At 41.2% G+C, this 22,396-nt stretch overlaps 1 protein-coding gene across 1 annotated transcript in view; it reads left to right on the forward strand.

Moving 5' to 3' along the window:
• Window positions 1-22,396, forward strand: part of lama2 (laminin, alpha 2) — a 147,484-nt gene that overhangs the window by 40,127 nt on the left and 84,961 nt on the right. The window contains exons 6-15 of the mRNA XM_031861416.1: window positions 1,955-2,134; window positions 2,754-2,843; window positions 5,209-5,326; window positions 6,970-7,148; window positions 7,231-7,330; window positions 7,789-7,846; window positions 8,773-8,875; window positions 9,050-9,190; window positions 11,714-11,878; window positions 21,374-21,478. Coding sequence (XP_031717276.1) covers window positions 1,955-2,134; window positions 2,754-2,843; window positions 5,209-5,326; window positions 6,970-7,148; window positions 7,231-7,330; window positions 7,789-7,846; window positions 8,773-8,875; window positions 9,050-9,190; window positions 11,714-11,878; window positions 21,374-21,478 — 1,239 coding nt within the window. The remainder of the gene's footprint in view (window positions 1-1,954; window positions 2,135-2,753; window positions 2,844-5,208; window positions 5,327-6,969; window positions 7,149-7,230; window positions 7,331-7,788; window positions 7,847-8,772; window positions 8,876-9,049; window positions 9,191-11,713; window positions 11,879-21,373; window positions 21,479-22,396) is intronic.

The following is a 22,396-nucleotide window of genomic DNA, read 5'->3' on the forward strand; positions in this document are numbered from 1 at the left end:
GCACCCATCAAGTGTTCCCCCTTTACACACACACACACACACACACACACACACACACACACACACACACACACACACACTCTCACACACGGTCAGCCCACTCTGTAAGACTTTTTTGCAGATCACAAATGTTGCTTTTGGCCACATTAGTGAGACAGACAGATGGACAGGCAGGCAGGCAGACAGGACCTCACACTGGCTGCCCGTTGATTATTGGTGATGCCGAATATAAATTTGTGCGTATTCTTCTACATAATTTAAAGGCAGAGCAAGGCAATTCAAATCCAAAATGTCAGTTTCTTTGTTTGACCAAATTAAAATGTCTACCAGTTGTCCATGTTACTGTATGAGGCGCCCTGATGCAGAAAAGCAGAAGCCTAGTTTTGCATGATGGTAATCTTTAACTGCCTCATTGGTTATTTTTTCATATCGGGACACGTTGCTGTCCATTAGCACGATTGTTTACGTTGTATTGTAACATTAGGATCTGTGGAGGGGTCAGACCTTTGTTTTCCTCTGTTTCGGATGTTTGTGCAGATCACCTGCTCAATAAGTGAAATCAGGGTTAAATCGTTTTTTTCTTAAAGAAGGTTCCTAACTGAGTGAAATGACCCAGAAGTATCTAAGTGGCAGCCATGATAGAACTGGTCAAATCCTTCCATTCCTTTCTTAACTTCTTTAGCACAGGGTACACTGGACCATCCTTTACAAAAGGAAAGGAGAGAGTGCCCAGGTGTGCACGATCAGCTCCTCTAAACAGTGATTGAGTGAGGGCTGTCACATTGTGGAAGAAAGGGTAAAACTGCTCTGCAGTAAATGCCACTTTGTTACAGTTAGTCCACTAATGAGAGTTTGCATGTGTGGCCATAGATACATTGTGTGTGCCTGCAGTAAAAGAGGAATCTGAAATGTATTCTTTGTTGTTGTGTATTATTTTAAATGCTTTATCAGTCTTGTTCACTCTATGTTTACCTGAGCAGAAGGTTTGTTCCAGGTAGCCAATCACCAATCTCAGAACCCATCAGCGATAAGTCTGAGGACTGACGTCTGTGAGGGCAATGGACTATATTTTTGGGGTTCGGGTGTAGCCAGCAGATATCCAGGCCAAGACTTTCGGTTCCGCGCGCTGCTCATTGCTTACAATCTGAATAGTAGCTTACGATGCAAGGCTGGAGTTGAGAGATGACGTGTTCGATCAGATTATACAAGCTCATTGTTAACCAAAATAAGGCTTGTTAGACAATAGGCGATTGGTTCTGAGATTGCATTTCGGCCAATCTGTTCCGCCTATTTTGCTCTCCACATGGACCGTTTACCTGCATTCAACCAAAGTCTGCTCAAATGTGATTGGTTAATACCACTCGGACTACAAACAGAAACCACAACCGATACCAACATCTTGTCCCGTTGCGCATGAATGCAGAATCTGTTTAAAGAGATTAGCCTATGGCTGGTCTGGAGTGTCAGGAAGCAGCTTGTCATGAGGCTGCAGGCTTTATCTGTTGATTATTTTGGTCCAGCTATAAACTGTTATCTTTTTGGCACCACAGAAACACACATATTCTTCTCTATCACCTCAGCCACGTTGAAAATCTTTCATCAAAGGTGTTTCTTTAAGCATGTTTATGAACTTCAGTTATATAACTAGATAATTAAATGTGCATTCCAACAAATAAGATCATGGTTGAAGGCTATTTATAAGTCTTTTTTGAATTTCAGAACAAATGTGTCATAGACAACGCTTCCTGTTACAAAGAGGTTGCTACTCATCCTTCTCCTCCATCCGATCTGCATTTTATATGTTGCTTCTCTGGCTTCACTGAGGAAGTTTCTCACTCCTCCTCCACCATCTGCCACTGAAAAACTAAAAGCACCTTTTAATGTTTGTCTCAGTTTATCTCTGCTTTTACTTGTCAGTACTTACCCATCTGTCTGTCTGTCTGTCTGTCTGCAGATCCACACGTCTTTGATCAATGGCCGGCCCAGTGCAGCCGACCCATCCCCGACCCTGCTGAACTTCACCTCTGCCCGCTACATCAGGCTGGTGTTTCAGCGAATCAGAACACTGAACGCCGACCTCATGACTCTGGCACTCCACGGTCCGAAAGATATCGATCTCATCGTGACGAGACGGGTGAGGCTCCATTTTTTTTGTTGTTATTTTGGAAATTATAAATATTTGCCAGGTAAAATTACAAATAGGTCCAGGACAAAATGAGGCGTGTCACAATTTAAAGACCTCAGTCTTAAAAGGTTCTGTAACTTTATGTCAAAGTAATGTTTTAATGAATGACTTAAGTCATAACAACAATAAACCAAGTCTAATATTTGCATGTATTACCAAGCCTAATAATGAATAGGTCTATGCCATCGCATACGTTTGATTGACTAAGTCATAATTCATCAGATACTTAATCATACATTTGACTCAATGTTACAAGATACTAAGTCTTAGCAGCGACTTACTAAAACTTTAACTATTTAGATACAAATTGAAATAAAATGTATTACTATCGTTCTTAATTTGTCATCATCTATTGTTTATTTAGGCGTATAACTCCTGTGACGATGATCTGTAGTTCTGGAGGTTGAGCGGGTCAATTCCCAGCTCCTCCCAGGATATCCTTTTTCAAGTGTAATCACCACTGATATGAGAGAGCACTGTCTTGTAATTCTGACGCTTGAACCGCTAATATGCTATTTAACGCTGTCTTACTCATTATAATGTGTTGTCATCCTCCCTCTCTTTTCAGTACTACTACTCCATTAAGGACATCTCAATTGGAGGGATGTGTATCTGTTACGGCCACGCCAAAGCTTGTCCACTCAACACTCATACAAAGGTAAAATACTTAACTCTCTGTACCTCTCAGTAGTGGACTGAGAAATACAGAGTCCACTTAACAATACTGCCAAGGTAATGGAGCTCCTCCATACTGTTGAACAGGGGCAAAGACCGCCCTTGGGCACCAGCTTTTTATCTACCGCCCTGTATCAAACTTTCTGTGTGTGTGTGTGTGTGTGTGTGTGCGTGAGTGTCTGGCTGACTGTCTGCAGGGGACACAGGTGACACAGTGAACCGTTGTCTCACGTGTCACTTCAAACAGTGGAGTGTTTGATACCAGACACCTGATATTTCTCCGTCTCGCTCACCACACACACACACACACACACACAGGGTGTTGTGTCCTTTACATGTCCTGAGGCTGAACCACGAATACTTACTCAGATGTGACACTGGTGTCTGGTCCTTTGGTGATGATGTCATTGACAATAAGTTATGTCACTGATGTGTAGAGAGCTCCAGTTTCTTTTTCTTTTATATTCCTTTACATATCTACAGGCCATATTGAAGGTGTATTTGAAATTAACTAAAAGACAAACCAATTATGAAGATTTTTCTGCAAAAAACGTTGCAAGAAATGAGATTTCCAACTTGCTGGTAAAAAATACCAAATACCAAATGTTGAATCGTATTGATTTAACAGTGTTTTCATGCTTAAACATCCAGGATTAGGTCACTCGAATTTCTGGGTTAAGCAAGTTTCAATTCTCTTTAACTTTGTATTCTTGCTGTAAAGACATGTACTAAAATTGGTAGCTTCCTTAAAAAGTGATTAAAAGGACAACATCTTTAAAACACTGCTTGAGAACATATGTTTGGTTTTAGGGTTCAAATGTAAGCAGAATAATGTAGTTTTAATTTTAGATCACTTACTTTTAAATGCTTTTCTACACGTAATTAGTCTGTTATATATCAGAGCTACAATTTTGTAGAGATTTCCTCTACCGCTCTGTTCCCAAAAGACATTTAGCTCCTTTACTTTGATACAAGTTCATGTCCATCTATGCAGCAAAGACCCGGGCAGACGTTCAGGAAGCAGAAAAGGTGGAGACCTGTGAGATGATTTGTTGATGATCGTCTACAGAACATTTGTTCAGATGCATGCTCAGTACAAAGACAGCCCGAAGCCAGAGCTCTAGCGTTGTGTCTCAGATAAAAGGGGCAAATTACATCGTGCCAACAAATCCAAACTTGGCTCTCGCTGTGGTATTGTACTACTGCTCTCCTCTCAGTTAAATCTGGCACCCTGTTCACATCAACCAATTTACAGAAAGTCCTAAATTGAATTACTGAACCTTGAAGTTGGCAAATTTCCTGAAACATGTTTAGTTTTGAATTAATTTCTCTCCTGCGAGAGTTATAGTGAACTCATTTGCTACCGACTTGACAATCTGGAAAGTGAACCGAGTTCTTTCATTGACGTTGGCTCTCCTGTGAATCCGTTGTTGTTTGATTGGCTTTCAATAGGTCATGCATATTGATAATTACCGCTTTGCAGCCCTCCATTTTCACAACTAACATTAAGAGAGATTGCATTGACTTGCATGGTGATGCACTCAAGCTCTACTCGGTAAAGTATTGGGTAAAAGGTAAATTATAACATATATCATGTGTTCAAATGTTATCTTGTAAAAAAAATGTTTGGGCGAGAAACTTGAATAAATACAGTCTTTGAAGGAGTTGTTTTCATTGCTAAATAAAAAATAAAAAACACTAGCATTAAGCAGTCAAACTGATAGCTGTACTTTCCTTGGATAAGAGTTGGCAACACTGGGCTAAGTGTTTTTTGGTTGGATAAGTTTTAAAACTCTATCTTACTTGCTGTCACCTACCCAAGATTTAAAGAGACCTGGTTGGTAACCTACATGTTACCTACATATTTATCATACAATGAGTGCCGACTGGGTTCCGTAGTCCTCGGATGTTAAATATGTATATTTTCCATATCTAATATGGGATGTATGTTAAATACAGAAAGGTTATTAGTTAAAGTATCTAATTGTATTATTATTTTCAGTTGATTTTCATATTGTGTACAACGGAAATCGACAAAGCACACGAGGAAGTCTCTGTCTGCTACATCCTGTATGAATGCCTTCGCCCTTGTATGGATTGATCTCAATTAAAATCAAGCGAATAAGGTCCAACATTTTGAGACGTAGATATGTTTCCTTCTCCAGACATCTGACAGATTGTGGCTACACTGGAATTCCAATTTGACGATGACTCAGTTTGTTAGCACGTTCCAGCTAGCAGACGACCCGTTTATTTAACCACAGTTGCTCATGTCTGTTTAATTGACAAATCTGTGAAACTTTTTTTCATGCATTTATGTGTGTGTGTGTGTGTCTGTGTGTGTGTAGAAGTTTAGCTGTGAATGTGAACACAACACATGCGGGGAGAGCTGTGATCGTTGTTGCCCTGGTTACCACCAACAGTCCTGGATGGCAGGAACCTTCCTCACCCGACATGTCTGTGAGAGTAAGAGAAACACACAACGACCGACTACACACTTAACTTACACACCACTACCCATAATTCCTACTTAGCCGGAAACCATCGTTCTGACTTGGAAATGTTCCTCCAGAGTTCTGTTGGTACTGTAAGCGCCCACTCTACGTTCATTGTAATGTAGCACATGTACCCACACACCACGATTGTGATAATGTATTACCACAATCCTCCTACAGTGAATACGAGCTCTGGCCTTACAGTATTGAACTGTGAAGGAGCCATAAGACTGTACAGAGCCATCAAAAGTCACCTTTGCATCCATTAACCTTCATCAACTATGTAGCAGCAGAGCGACGAGGTTAGAGGCTTCCACCTGTCATCATAAAACTAGGCTTACAACATGTAATCTTCATTTTATTTTACACAGGTCTGTTGGAAATAACAGGCTCTGTAGTTGTCATGGCCTGATAACAATTGCTTCTGCCTTGACCCTGACACAACAAGACTACAATAGTAAAGGAACCAACCGTGGCAGATTCAGCCCATTCAGCCCATGCTTGACAATCATTGTAAAAAGTGATCTAATGCGGGAAATGGACAACCCCGAACTGAAGTCAGGCATAGGGGGAAGCCCAGCAGCAGCAGTGCACAGCTTTACAAGTCAGCAGTGCCAAGTCTGAGATCAGACCTGGAGAAGGGCCCTGAAATGTTCTGGAGATAAAAAGAGGCATTTGAACATATTATTTCCACCACTTGTTATTGCACCAAACAGAACTGACATCATGCTGTAACTTTCCAGAGATGCAAAATCCCTCCTCATAGTGTCACAAGCCTTGGATCTGATGACCCTTCCTATTGATGGATCTGCTACTCAAACTGGCCACCCTGCGGTCCTTGTTTTGTAACACTTTTTAAAATTGTTTCCACAATGACTTTGTAGAACAACACCTTGCTTTTATATGGGAAATGTAGACGGTATGCTCAGTGAGTAGGAGACAGGGCTAATGCTAGGCTCCCAACTCACAACCATGCTGTGGGAAATGCTGAGGACAAGCAAAGACCCTCATTTTTCTCTCTGGACTGTTGAGGTGATATGCTGCTCATGGTCAGTGTTTGAACCTTAGTGTAACCGGCTTTGATGTTTTCTAAACTCCTGTTTTGAAGAAGTAAATCGATTAAACCTCGGAAACCCAAGCAGTGTCCATTTATTTTTTTTGCTCCTGTCACATTTTACTTACTGTGGCGTCAATATAGAAGTCCTGCACCTCTATGGAAACAGCACAGTTATAGTGAGAAGTAGAGAGAACTCAAAAATGTCCTTTGTTCAGTATAACAGTTATACAATAATACCATAAATCATAAAAAATGAAGGAAGAAAATGCTAGTTGAATTTATTTCATCATTTATTTACAAAAACAGAAAAAAATGGAATCAATATATTTCCCCAAGTGCCCTTAATTAAGTGTTAACAATATTGGAACAAATAAGGTCTCCACATGTTATGATAAGTGGTGTAATTTTGGCAATAAAACCAAAAAAACCAAAACATGCCTTTCAAACCCGCCAGTTGTCCTCTTTTAAGTATTTTGATAGAGAGGGAGGGGCAGGACTCAACAATCCTATCAATTACAGTGTCAACTCTTTGTGTGTGTGTGTGTGTGTGTTTCCAGAGTGTAACTGCCACGGTAAGGCAGAGGAGTGCTACTTTAATCAGACAGTAGCAGATCTGTCACTCAGCCTGAACAGCCAAGGTCAAAACAGTGGCGGCGGAGTCTGTATTGGCTGCGGCGACAACACAGCTGGAATCAACTGTCAGACATGCGTCGATGGGTTCTACAGACCCGCTGGGGTACGTCACATCTGCACGCACCTGTGATTCGTTATGATTAAGTGAGTGCGTGCAAGAATGATTGTTTTATTCCCCCGGCCAGGTGAGCGCTGAGGAGGAGAACCCCTGCATCCCCTGCACATGTGACTCACACGGTTCCATCAGCCAATCGTGTGTCGCAGATTCAAGCACGGCTACGCCCAGTATGCAAATACACCTTTTTAATCTTTCTGTCTGTCCGTATGTGTATCAGTCGCGTTCATTTTGAAATAGCAGACACGTACAGAGGCTTTCAGTGAATGCAAGCACATGTTACATGTTTTAATTCATTTTATAAATAACCTCAACTTCAGTAACTCCAACGTTTCATCGATTCAGTCCTGCCTGATTTCCTATGGGGTTGGGGTTTGTCAAGTTCAGCTGTGTGCACAGAAGCTTCTGTTATTGAAAACTGTCTTTGGCAGAACAGAACAACTATTTATATTAGAGATAATTTTACTCCTCTTTGTGTTTTTAATGTTTTTATGTCTAGAATGAGGAGCTATTTTAGGTGCAGCCACTTCAAAGAGATACCCATTCTGTTTCACTGGCGCTGTTGTTTTAAAAAATATGTGTGTGTGTGTGTGTGTGTGTGTGTGTTTTGTGTGTGTTTGATCGACAGTTCTGCCAGCGGGGTCATGCCGGTGCAAGGAGGGTTTTGGAGGTCTGCGATGTGACAGGTGAGAGAAACACACGCACACATACACACGTATAGAAAAAGAAACAGATATATTGTGACAGGTGAACAGATGTCTGTTCCAATCAGTGTTTGGAAATTGCCAGAAAGTTTCCATTAAGATCTTTGATGATATTTGTTATCTATCACACACACACACTTGGTTTTGTACCTTACGCGATGTAAAGATGTCGCTGAATAAATGGACTCGGTATAAATGCCAAACAGTTTCTTTTGCTTTGTTGATTTGCAACTTGGATATTATTTCTTTGATATTTTACATGCTTTTATTTCTAATGGGCCTGAACAAAGCCTGATATCATCAAGAGAAGTCTTGTTTTTCCAAACTTGAGGTTAAAATCCTAACCTGTGAATCAAAAAGAACACAAACAACAATAGGAAGAGCTTTTTTGTCCGACCTGTAAATCTGTCAACAAGGTGCTTCATCTTAAATTACTCATTGTATTATCATTATCTCTTATTGCTATAATTGCTTGTTTGTAGTATCTTTTTTCCCCCACTGCAATGACTCAACTTCCCTGTGGGTCTCATTCAGGTTTAATCTAATCTAATTATACAACTTTCCCCCCATACTTTTTAATGACCTGCACTCAGATCAGACCAGCTGCACGAGCGTCTTCTTGAAAATCACTTCTTAAAATGCCTTTTAATAGACTTTGCTTCAGCTCACTTTCTCTCCTAATTAGAGAGCTGTTTCTTTAATTCAACATATTTCCTCTGAGATTGTACGTACATGCATGTCACCCGTGGTGCGAGGTGTTTGCTACAAACGAATGGTTCAGGGTCTGACCCGGGATGCACACAGGGGTTGTTAGGAGCGTCGACCTGTGACCTTCTGGTGACAGGAAGGCCTCTTTAATACTCATCGCCTTCATCTTTAATATTGTTATTAAACTCATTTGTCTCCAGGTGTGCAGTTGGTTATATGGGCTTCCCGTCCTGCCAGCGCTGTAACTGCAGTGTGGAAGGAAGCACCAACGATGACCCATGCGTAACACCCTGCGTGTGCAAGGTACACGCACTCACACACTTTAATGTGCTAACCTTTCTAGCCCTGTCATCATTATTTTCACCACATTAACACTGCAATAACATGCTTTGTGCTCATAACCCCAATTTGAGGGCAGCTCATAAACCGCTGCCTCTTTGTCCTCTCGGTGTCTCTTCCTGGTTTTTTCTCCTGCAGGAAAACGTGGAAGGAGAAAACTGTGACCGCTGTAAACTGGGATTCTATAACCTCCAAGGTGACAATCGACGTGGCTGCGAAAAGTGCTCCTGTATGGGCGTTTCCAGTCAGTGCTCTGCCTCCACGTGGACATATCACATTGTAGGCTATGTTATGCACACACACACACGCACACACACATGTCTCTTTATCTGGGCTTTACATATAAACATTGCCACAAAAGTTTTTATTGTGAATCAAAGTATATTTCAATCCATGAAGATGATGTAAACATCACATCGTCTATTTTTTGCTTTCAGCTAACAACCTAGTTATTCCTCTTTTTATCCAAACAAACCACATTTGATGCTAGAAATTTTAATTGCATCACTTCCTATCCACCACAGAATTGTTATCCTGAAAGAGTTACCAGTGAATAATATGTACATGATGCACATTATAATGCACACTTGTTGTGATGTGCTTATTACCCTTACGGTCATGAACGAATTTTACAATTCATTTTTGCCTTTAACCAATGGGCTCTCTACATTTTGTGACCCACTTCTGATTGTTAAACAAAACGTTTACTGGCACAGTGTTGGCGCATGCCTTATAAGCTGGCTAACAGTTTGTCCCTGATGATGTGATGTGATCGGCGCGGTGATATTCAAACTGGTCCTTGAGATTATTAATTTTAATATGAAGTGTTTTATTCACGTGAATTCTTGTGCACATTTATATAGAGAAATAAATTACATTTTTATTTCTATTTTTAATTTCATCTTACTCTTTGGCAGTATCTCCTCTGCACATTAGGTGGTGCTCTGAGGCCCACTGGATGTGAATAGCTTCTTTAACCAATATGGAATGGTCCTCGCAGTGTTGACCTTGTCAACCCATCGAGAGCTGGACAACTTTTACTGTCGCTGTTCTGCACCGTACTACCAAACATAACCATCCTGTACTGGAAAATAAACTCCTCCACAAAAGCGGCATGGCTTTTAGTTGACGATAATAGTATGTTTCTTGAATACACTGTGCCAACGTTTTGTTTAGTTAGTATCCACTGTTGAGATTTAAAGAAATTGCAGGAAACTTAACCCAGCATAATGAAGATTTAATTGCAATTACTGTATATGCTTGTGTACATACATATGCATAAAGGGAAGAGAATCACTTCACTGATTACCAAAAAGAAGTTTCTCAGTTGACAGGAAAACTGCTCTTCCACACTGGTGCACCAGTTTGATAAATATCCTCCAGGTGCAGAAAACATCTGACACAAGACACAAAATAAAAAAAATAAAAAAATCTGTCACAGAGTTTTTTGAACAGCAAACTTTAAAGGCAGTAGTGAGTAGCGATAGGGTATTAGGTTTAAAAGCTAAGACAAATCTTTACCAAATAAACATGGGTGTGGATTGAATACGGTGGAAGTGAGAGAAAAGGGTGAAAATGGGTCGGAAAGAGGTGAGAGAAGAAAAAAGAGAAGGAGGGATGACAAGACTGGTAAGACGAAGGGTGGAGACAAGACAAGAGGCAAGGAGGAGGAGAGAGGTGAAAAGAGGAAAACAGTTTTTGACTGACAGGCGGGGTGGGAGAGGAGGGGAGAGGAGACGTTGACAGGATGACAGCTCTGATTTAGACACCGATAGTGTGTGTGTGTGTGTGTGTGTGTGTGTGTGTGTGTGTGTGTGTGTGTTCGTTCAAAAGGGGAAGCCAAGGTCAGGTTAATTGCAACGACAGATGTGTGTCTGGCTGTCTCTCATTCACACACACACACACTCACACTCACACACTCCTTCATGATTTGAGAAAGAAAACTCTTTCTAGGTGTCAGTTGCACGACTTCCTGGCTAAAATGTGACTTTTGTACAAAACCTCTGAACAAATTATGACCTTTTTCTTAACATAACCTTTCATTTTGAGCGATTGGGACCTTAAACTCTCCCAAAATGAAGTATTTTAAGAATGAAAAAGCTATTCTGGCACAATCTTAACAAAACACTGTTACAGATGTGAGTATTACTCATATTTGATACAGTCAGTTTAGATTTGTGGAGCTTAACAAATAAGGTGAATTCAAGTTTAGGTTTATATACTGTTTATATATATATATATAGATGGTGATTCTGGATGATTCTGGAAACACTGGTACTGGAGAACTGCAGATGGAAGAGCGACACATCTATTTGAACAGCCAGTACTTTGTCATAGGCAGCAGCAAAGCATGAACACCAGTTGAGCATTATGAGTAAAGCTTGTCAGGTTTTAAATTCTATCCACATTGAACTTGACTAACTCGCGTCAATGTGTTCACTGTTAAATCTGCCGACAGTGAACACAGCTTCTGTGCTCAACAAGCATTAATCTAAATTCAAGCACGACGGTCAGTTCTGTTTGAAACTCTCTGAAAATACTTTACAAAAATCTCACTGAAATTGTTTCCAACATTCAAATAAATTGTATCCTTGATAACTATATTTTACGTCTCTACCTGACTCACTTTCAGTGTAAGTGAGGGACAGCGGTGTTGCTGAAAACCTACCATAACAAGTTGAAAGCTAACTCCGTCGTTGAAGCTGACACTTTTCTGCAACAGGGAATGAATGAAAGTGGTTGTTTTCTCAGTCGACGGAGCTGAAGGTAAATCTTTACTTCTTTCTGAATCTTGTCTTGTAGGAGACCACTCTGACCGGCTGGCACCTGCTGGGAGAAACAGGAGGAAGAGTGTGGTCCGTTCACAGACAGACACCTCCGTATCTCAGCGTCCGACACTCGGACGTTGTGAATGATCTTGGCTCCGCCTACTACTGGAACGCGCCTGGTCTATACCTGGGAAACAAGGTTAGATGCAGATACGCACGCATGTACAGTACACATACTGTTCATATACTCTCAAATTAAATCATACCAAGATTCTCTCCAAAACGGAATATGGAAATGGCTTAAATATTTGCTTTGAGACAATAATGCTTTCACGGTTACAAAAACGTTTCCCATTGAGCAAGGCGTCTATCCTTCTTCACTTCACCTCACATTCAGTGGATATTTAGCAGTTGTACTGTACTCGACAGTTTGTAATTGTATGAGTTCAAGGCACAGTAATCAAGGATGGACTTTTATTTTGATTGCCTTCATTTTATTCTCACAGTTTTTCATGTGTAAATTTTCCTCGGGAACGCGGGAATATGATGAGACAAAGCAAATTAACTCAGTTAATTACTCCTGTGATTATTGCTGTACTTGGTGAGGTTACAACAACTTCTACCACTACCAGGGTATTTAACAGTATTACTACTATTAAAAACAAATGCATGCATAGAAGTCAGTCAAATATTGCAACAAATGAGCCATATCACGATCAAATTTAAATGTATTCTTCACCCCTACACATAGCGATGTTTGAAAGATAACGACACAGTTGTGTAACACCTCACTAACACAGCCTATTTTCAGACACTTTGTACGGGATTGTATAAAAATTTCATTCCATGTAGATGACATCACTGTCATCCTATAGAAAGTATGATTTGAATATATTGTGTCTAGTGTACAATAAGGTGCCATACTAAAAGAAATCCTAATTACTCAATATGTTACAGTACAGGGCAATTTATTTGCGACTGCTTTGGACCTTATATGATGAGAATGAAACCTTTTTTGCAGTTTTCATTATTATTCCAAAGGTGTTGCACCAACAGTCAGACTGCACAAGGTCACAATAGTAAATCAGTTGAGCAGTTATGTTCTGCGTTATTACAATCTGATTACATTAATAATGTGTTATCTGACTGAGTATTTTTCTGCTTACCGGCTCACATCGCGACATTGGCACTTCCTACCATTTAATTCTTACGACCGCGTTGCCACAAATATGAAAACGCTACACCATTACGACAGGCTTGAATATATATATATATACAGATCCATATTAAGATCTGAAAGTAAACCGCTCTGTTTGTGATACTGGTGAGAAAGTATCCTCCTGATATGTTCCCCTCCCTCCCTCCCAGCCCTGCTTCTCCGTATCTGCTCCTGCTAATGTCGACCGTTTGAATTTGCTCTGCGGTTTTCCGTGGCCATGATTAGACTTTATCACTCCAGCTGGCAAATAGCTGCAGTCCATGTTTCTGAAGTCGAGTTGTTGCCCCACTACAACAACAGACTGACTGTGATGTTTGTCTGGGTGTCATGGCTTAGAGGAATATACCACAGAATTTCATTACTTTGCACCCTGCAGGCCTAGCTTGTCATCTCACTTCTTTGTCTGATCCCTCCCTCCCCCCCCCCCCACCCTCCCTCTAACCATCCCTGCTTCTTTTCATTGGTCTGCTTCTCTAACTCTCACTCCGTCTCTCCAGGACTCCCATTTTTCACCTCCCTGTTCCTAAATCATCTCCCTCTACTTCCCCCAAGCTTTCTTCTCTCTTCTTTTCCGTATCTCCCTCGCTTGCTTTGTGTCTCTCAGGGTAAACAGTGTTTCGCCTGTTGAACTCGATAATCAACTGTTTTTCTCTTGGCGCACACACGCACACACACACACACACACACACACACACACACACACAAACAGAAACACAAATTCTCAGTCAAACACATACACACAAACCGTCACACACACTCCCAGGCCTAAATAAGTCAGATAATGATGTGTTTTGGAGGCATTAGGGACAGCGGAGCAGAACCGAATGCCTCCAAACATGGGAAACAAACAAATTACCACTCTGTGTTTGTGCGTGTGTGTGTAAGTGTGTGTGTGCGTTTGTGTATGTGCGCATGCATGTTTGTGTGTGAGATTGCTAGGAGCAGTGTGCGAGTATTGTATGAAAAAGCGATTCTTTGCTTCAATCTCTGATCGTGTTATAGAGATAGATGCTCCATGTGATTTGACTATGCGACTTGTTCACACACACACACACACACACACACACACACACACACACACACACACACACACAGTGTGGTCTGTCGTGTTAGTGTGTATAGTGTATAGTGTGTATATAAGAATATGAATGTGTGTGATAACGTTCTTGATTCTCGCGCATGACCTCCTGTACGATTAATGCCAAAGATGCTCATTGGCCCATTAGTGCGCTCTGTGGACGCTCATTGGTCCAGAAGCATGCTCCACTGATGCTCATTGGGTCTTTTATTGCCTGTGTAGGTAATAAGGGACTGCTCATTCCCAAGGATTGCCATTGCTATTTTTAAAGCATGCTCTGCTAGAAGAATATTTTCTGGTTTACTTGGCAGCGGAGTGCAGATGAGTAGGGATCAGCGTGAAGAGCCAAATATAAACTCATGATGTAGCAACTATGAGAGTGTAGTGTTATTTTTATGAAATGCGCTGGGTGTTTAAAACTTGTTTTCAAACTATTTTGGTGACTCTTTTACTTTAAGACTGTTGGCTTTTGGGAGTAGACTTTTAACTGGCTCCAAACTCAATCAGTCACATTTAAATCAGCTCTTATCTTATATCTATTAAGAACGTTGTGCTTCTGTAAACAATATTGTGGTCGAGTAAACAATTAAATCATCATCACATTGGGTGTATAGATATGAATGGTGATGACAAAAAATAGTCACAACCACAAAGTATGGTAAACAAGACTCTCCCCGCAGGAACCCAACTCGTTGAGTTGGGTTGAGTGAGAATGCGTTGGGAGAGAATGCGCAGTGAACTCTTAAGTCCAAGTCCACCACCCCCTAGAAGCAGCCTGAGAGAGGGGTGCCGGAGCCTCAAGCCACCTTCAGCCCGGGCTTTTCCAAGCCGAACTAGAGCTGGTCCCGGCGGAAATGTGCCTGGCGAGGACCAACGGCGGGTAGATGGTCCCACGAGGGGGATCCTCCCACACAAAGCTGCCGTCCTTGACCAGCCGAGCGAAACCCCCGGCCAGACTGTGCTGACCTCACCCGTTGAGATGTGTAAAAATATTTTCAGTTCATTATGAAACTGTTGCAGCACAAATGGTGAAACATTGATGGTCCAAATGTTGTTGTGTAGAAACCACTCTGACAAGATATTTCTGAGAAAAAATGCTGTGTATTTAAACTTTTTTTTCAAATGTTAAATATCCAAATAAACTATTGCCTATCAGCAACTTTGTCAGCTTTCAAAAGCAGTCACGACCTAACCTCCTTGTATACATCTTGTACCCAGATTCACCAACAGACTCAGAGTCAGATACAATGCTCAAAAACAAGAAATGCTCATCATTTGGAGAAAGAGTGACAAGGAGGGAGTGAAAGCGAGCGGACAGGGAGGTTGAAGCAGGGAGATAAAGGGGATGATGGATGAACATCGAAAGAGGAGACACATCCTCTCCCGACAGCTGATGAAAGAAGTCTCAAAATATGTTGAGGCTTGACAGACGCACACAAACACACACAGCTCAGCTTGTGTTACATTTAATCCTCACTCCTTCTCTAACTCTGCCTCCGCCTTCCCCCACTTTCTCTCACCATTTTTCACTTTTCTGGTCTTGTCTTCTATTTTGTCCTTCACAAGGAGAACCTGCTACAGGTGTAAACTTGAGGCTGAATAGTGTTTTTCGAAAAATGTCCTGGTTTCACCTTGGTTATGGAGGTTGACACCTCAAAGTCGTGATTGATTAAATCGGAAGTCTTGAAAGTGTTTCTGTAAAATACTTCAGTGGAAAAATTTTTTTGCCAAATACACGAGAGGAACATCAGCTTTCACCAAGCAGCTGAGCTTTGACTTATGAGAGAGAACATGTGTGTAGAGGAGTTTGTGTATAGTGCCACTCCTAATCTGGTCTTGATTGCATGAGATGGATTTCCCCTCCCGTTTCCTCACTTTCTTCTCCCTCCCTCCGTCTTCTTTTTTTTTCTTCACTTACATGGCTGAAAAAGTGCCTTTTACATCAATCACAGTGGATTTGTTCCAGTTTTCACCAACCAAATAATTTGGTGTCACACATTTCAGTTCCTGGAAAGTGTGTCGCACAGCTCCACACAGCAATCCTGGGGCTTAGGAAAAAGAAAAGAAATAATTACACCTGGTTTTCACTTCCAGTAATACAACATATATGATCATTGCAATTGTGATTCACTGATGCTTTCATCACAAAAACAGAATTAATGTCATTTTTTTTTGTAAAAATTGTTGCATTCTTCTGTTTTTTCTCGGGAATATGACCGTTGTTAACAGCTCTTAATAACTGTCAATAAGTGTGTGGAGTAGATGGGTTTGTGCCATAAAGCTTACATTGTGCTGTAAAGCAATTCGTTTCATTTCCAAAAAGTCCAACCTGGCAGTGTGTGGAGGCTGATAGAGACTTGTGGTTTTGTGTTTACCGTCACACGATTAGCAGGATGTCTAATCTTAGCCTCAGAGGTGGATCTGCACCGACTGTATTGAATACAGGGTGTCATTTTGCCATTGTTTGTCACTTAAAGTCTGATGCACAGCAAGATGCTGGAGTTGACTTTCAAGAGCCAGCGAGCCGTGGGAGTGCAGAATAATAATTGATCGGCTCTTGGACACTGGAAGCAAATGAGGGAGCTGCTCTTAGTCATCTTCCTGGATGTGACGTGCGTCCAGAGTTTCATTCCAGCTAACCTTCCCTCTGCCACCAGCAGGCATGATTATCATTTCATAGTCCTGCACATAACTGCCTCAAAATTCAACTATGTTGCTTCCTTCTTCTTTTGAACCATACGTACGTAAAAATGCAGACAGTGACCTGAACCAAAGTGGCTTTATTAAATCCTCATCAAATCATCGTCAAACCTCACCAATAAGTACATGAGGGGGAAATGGATGCATGTGCACAACTGTATGTATGTGCCCATGTGTCTCTGGGCCTAATCAAAAACCCCATCAGCCCTTCACTTCTTGCCCCTCTGATCCTCTTAAAGCACTAAACTGAAAAGACCTCATCAAGTGACCGCCTGTCACCCCAAACCTTCATCTGAAGGCAAACCCCATGCAGAGCGTCCCGCCGACAACTGATCAGCCTCATTTCTATCCGCCGGCACCCACTCAGGGTTCATACCTCCTGACTGACCCCCAACCAAACACACTGCAAACAACTAAAGAGGACCCCCTGGCTCTGGGTTGTTCTAGGGTCCAAAGCAAGTACTTCAACCTCTACCGTGTGCAAGCAGGACCATACCGCAGCTGCCAAAACATTCTCCCAGCCTGGGGAAACTGCAGAGGAATACCAAGTCAACATATGTAAAAAAACAAACAAAGAAATCAGAAATCGCATAGCCTATTCAGGGCTGTTGCTATTGTTATTCCACCTTGCTGTTCAATATGAAAGGTCCAGAGGCGGAATGTTGTGTTAAATGTCACTGCTCTTGTTTGGTTCAATGTGGAAAACAAAAGCTGGCGGTTCTTCTTTACGGCAGCATTGTGGAATCTCTGTGTGATTTAACAAGCCATTCAGACATTACAATGGATGCCATGGATAGCGAACAACCTCATGGACACAGTGTCTCTTTACACCAGGAGAAAATCTGAAAGCACAATTTGCCTCAAGGTTATACCGCGCCTATCTCCCACCAAAAGGCGTGAAGCAGCACACTCACACCAAAGCCATTCTTCACAGAGGCTCTGCTCGAAGATATAGAACCAAACAAGACACGCTCTAGACTGGATCTTGTTACTTTTTCCGACAAGGACTTTCTTTTCTTTTTGCCAACATATATCCCGCACACACACTGAAGGTCAGTTGGGTCGTATGTTGTTGAGCATTCCACATTCTATTGGTCCATCTGGAGCCAATCTGACCTACTGCTAGGAACAACAACAGTCTGTGTGCACGTGTGTGTGTGTGTGTGTGTGTGTGTGTGTGTGTGTGTGTGTGTGTGTCTGTGTGTGTAACCGGTAAATAAATAGAGTGAAAACTCCCGATACCAATTGCACACAACCACAGGCATCATAAAGGCCACCTAGATGTGTGTGTGTGTGCGTTTATATCTCTAAGTTTCTCTGTGCATAAGTCTTTGTTTCGCTTTTTTTTTGTGTGTGTTCCTGTGTTTGTCTGCACGCCTGCACGCGTGTGTTTGTGTGTGTCATTTTGAGGGCAGTTTGTTTTCTGAAGCCTTTGTGACAATCTGGTTTTCATTTCCTGAAGGATGATTTCCTTTGTCCCTCTCTCTGTCTCTCTCTCTCTCTGCCCAATCTCCTGAAGAGAGCGTTGGTTGCTTTTGTACTCCAAAAACTGACAGCAAGCAGGCGTACAATTGCAGATGGGCAAACACATTTCTCTGAAGAAACTAGCAGGTGGCAGGCACAAAAGAAAGTCGCACACTAATAGCTTTTACTTTTAAGTGTTGCCATAACTTCCGACGAGGACTGAACCTTTTCTTGTTCATCTCCAAAGTTTTTTTTCTTCTTTTTCTGAGCAATTTAAGGAATTCCCATCCATAAATCGTGAGACTCAACTTAAGCAACCGTTGATGAGAAGTCCTTGAAAATTCCAAGGAATAAAAAATGGAAATTTCAACATGTACAATTCCATGATGACCAGGCTGGATGATTGGAGGCTCCAGAGCAGCTACTTTTGTCTAATTTGTTAATTTGTTCTATTGTGACAGTGGTAACATTACTGATTAGAGTTACTGTTCTGTCACTGTGTTAAGATTTCCACGGTGTTGTCAGCTTAGACCCCGTGAAGCCGGTCAGTAATGTCAGCTACCTAACCGTGATTGTGTGTGACGTGTTGTAAAAGTGTATTTACCCCCCAAAAAATCAGTCACTCAGACTCCGGTGAGATACACTATGGTTCACAGGAAGAAAAAATGATGTTATCTGCAGAAAGTCAAACTGTAGCAGAAATGTTACAGTTTTGGAATAACAATAGTATTAAAATCAGGACTGACTAACACTTGTAGTTGATTCAGATGCTCTGACTTGGTTATTTACAGTTTTGGAAAAGTCATATTACATCAGGACTCTGGTGGGAACCTGGAGGAGGACAGAGGTCGATAGTGACTCATTTTTACACCTCTTCTCGCTCCATGGCAAACCCACTCCTTAGCATAGGCAGCAAATTAAATCTCATAACTTTAACTCCGCTCGATTCCACCCCCCTATCCTGTCCTCCCCTTTTATTTGAACCTATAGTCTCCTGTCCTGCTTCTATCTTTCTTTACTTTTATCTCCTCTTTTCTGTCTGCCTCCTTCCCTTCTTTTCAATTCTCTTATTTCCAGTCTCTCCATCTCGCCTCCTCTGTGTGTGTCCACTTTCTATCCACTCGTACTAATAAACGGTGCAGGAAACTGAAAATTTACATTGCAGCATACAAAAAAACAACACTGCAGCAGGACCACTAAAGCACATGTTTCCCATTCAATCAATCGATTTAGTTGATTTTTTTCACATTTCTTTTCTTCAGTAAATATTACTGTTGTGATATGGGATTATTTTGCTTTTCTTGCCCCCACATATTCATCTGAATGACTTGTATGAACTGATATACCCATGGCCATGACAAAAATGTTCTTAAATGAAGATTGTGTCAGGTTCTTGATTAGGGTTTTAACAGAGGACTATGCCCTGATTGCGTCATGCTGCCCACTGATAGAGTTAATAACACGCTTATGGAGCTCTCAGGGGGATCTGACAAATCTATTGTAGCTTTGTGGCTGAGTGTTTATTGTTCCTTCGTTTCTACTCCCCATAATTCCCCTCTCTTGCTGTGCTATTCTGTTGGTCTTTTCTCGTTCTTGTGTTGTATTTCTTTTATTTCCTATCCCCCAAGGTAGAGATGGGTCGTTAGGTTGCCACGACTAAAGCTTTTATTATTGTCCAGGTTGAGTGGATGGCGTCACTGAAATGAGTTTTCTGAGAAATGTCGAAAGATTTCAAAGAAAGTCAATTGCTAAATTCGGCTGTGCGAAAGAGACTCTTCCACAAAAGTAGCACAAGTTCCATCAGTTAAAAGTGTTCTTGAGATCACACCAGAGAGAAGCCTTTTCTTCTACTTCATAATTCTTTTGCCGCTGGTTGGTTACTGAACAGAACAACAGTAAAAAATACAAACAAGAACAAAACATGCAAATCAGCTCTCTTAAGCACTTACAGCCCTAAACCACCACTTCTCAGCCTGACCGGACACATCTTAGTGGTCATGAGATGTATAACGAATAAGAAAGAAGAACAAAACCCTATTTCTTCTTCAAAATGATGTCTTGTAATATATATCTCTAATACATCGTCTTCTTTGGTGACTCTTGCATTCATCACGCCGCTGTTGTGTTGCAGTGGAACCAATCTATACAAACCTACACACAGTTATGTTTAGTATAGGAGGCTCACCCTTCGTGTGGATGCTGAGTTCAGTGTGTGTGAATGCAGAGGAGCTAATGGTGAAGGAGGTCGAGCAGCACAAGTGTCAGATATGTGCAGGCTGCGTAGTGTTGGTTTAAACCACGATTTTACTGTCTTCTGGAGACCAAATCAGCAAATGGGGTTAGATGAAAAATAAGTGTTAGTCAATAAAATGTCCAAACCAAGTACACCTCCACGCCTGCTATGGTGTGCGTGTGTGTGTGTATTTTCAGTCAGCTGTGAAATGGGTGATTCCTCCTCTCGGTTTAAGGACCGAGAGTAATGATGTAGAATGGAAGAGGTTTATAGAGGCATTAAGCTCACCTCTTACTCCCTCTCTCTCTTTCTCTCTCTCTCTCTCTCTCCCTCTCTCTCTCTCTCTCTGTCTGTCTCAGGCTCTATCTCTTCATCTCTCTCTCTCCCCCTCTTCCTCAATGTCCCCCTCTCTGTGTTTTTATGGTGGTATTATTATCTCGCTCTCCCACCCATTACTGTTCAGGTTGGAGCAGAATAATAAATTTCAGGATCATGCCGAGGCAGCACTTCTCCGGCGAAAGCTCATTCTGTAGACTCGACAGAAACACTGCACCGAAACACACGAGACAACAACGATTGTAGCATATTCTTGTTCTCCCTACTTTTGAAACATTTTCAAATATACTTTTATTTGTATACAAATATACTTTTATTTGTATACAAATATACTTTTATTTTTTGTAAAAGCAGTTGTTGTGGTTTTGTGTTTCTGTTATAGTATTTGGTACAGCAGTGCTGCGTCCTTGACCAGTAGCTTCTGGTGACTAGTGAAGGAGATATTGCTGTGTAACTAACATTACTGACATTTTTGACTATTCTCTATGTGTGCTACTGTTAAACGATATTGTACCGTTTACCATCCTCAAATTGTCCCTTGTGGCATCTTTCGACGCGTCAATAATTTGCCGTAATTCTCCTATTATGTATGTTTAGGTTATGTTTTTGATTCTGCAAATAACATGAATTTACTAATCTAACCTCTGTTTCTGTCTGTCTTCAGCTTTCAGCCTATGGAGGGAGTTTGGTCTACACTGTGTCTTATACGACTGACCAACAAGAACAAATGGCCATAAGAGTGACCTCACAACCTGACCTAGTCATTGAGGTAAGTTTTCAAAGATGCACAAAGACCAAGACATCATAGAGCATTGGCATGCTTATATATGTTAAACACAAATGAAGAACTTTCTAACAATACATCTACCCGTATGTACTATTTTATACAGTATGTGTGTGAAATAGGTTCTGATTTGTAAAGTTGTGCTTTGCTAAGTCCAGTCTGTAAATATCAGAGATTCCTGAGGAACAGTGGGCAGTGTAGAGACCTGGGATAAGTTTCAGTTCTCTGGGCAGCACCTCGGTCAACCAGAGGAAACCCACATGAACACAAGTGTGAATCTCTGTGTTTATGTATTTGTGTCAGCAGCATTATTTATCTTTTCCCTAAGCCATTGACTTTTGCACCAGTGAAGACCACTAAATGAAGCAGCAAATACAAGCTGTTAAAAGCAGACACACACACACACACACGCAGGCAGCTACAGTGCAGCTGGCAGATAAATGCTGAACATGGCAATAAAAGATGCAGATAGAGTCTCTCTTCCCCTCTCTTTATAATGAGCAGGTTGCAATATGATGTATGGCAGCAATAAGCAAAGCAGCAACACTATTAGTTAACTGTTTATATCTCCTACATCACTAAACAACATTGCGTGCGTGTGTGTGTGTGTGTGTGTGTGTGTGTGTGTGTGCGTCTTTCTACCAATGGCATGTTAAAGAAGAGGAAGTTTTAATTAGAATAGTTTGAAAAAAATCTGTAATGAGCTGCAATAACATGTGGGAATCCACTTCTAATGCACCGACTGCAAAATAATTAACAGATAAATAAGTATTCTGTAGAGATGTGATTTTAGGTTAAATATGGACACAAATGCAAAACATATATAATACGACTTTCATGTGTGCACGTGCCACAGCAATGCACACATACTGTATATGCAGAAACAAAGGAAGATAGAATGGG

This window comes from Anarrhichthys ocellatus, unplaced genomic scaffold (genome assembly GCF_004355925.1).
Source record: "Anarrhichthys ocellatus isolate YVR2014 unplaced genomic scaffold, GSC_Weel_1.0 scaffold25, whole genome shotgun sequence".
In the NCBI taxonomy this organism is placed as follows: domain Eukaryota; kingdom Metazoa; phylum Chordata; class Actinopteri; order Perciformes; family Anarhichadidae; genus Anarrhichthys; species Anarrhichthys ocellatus.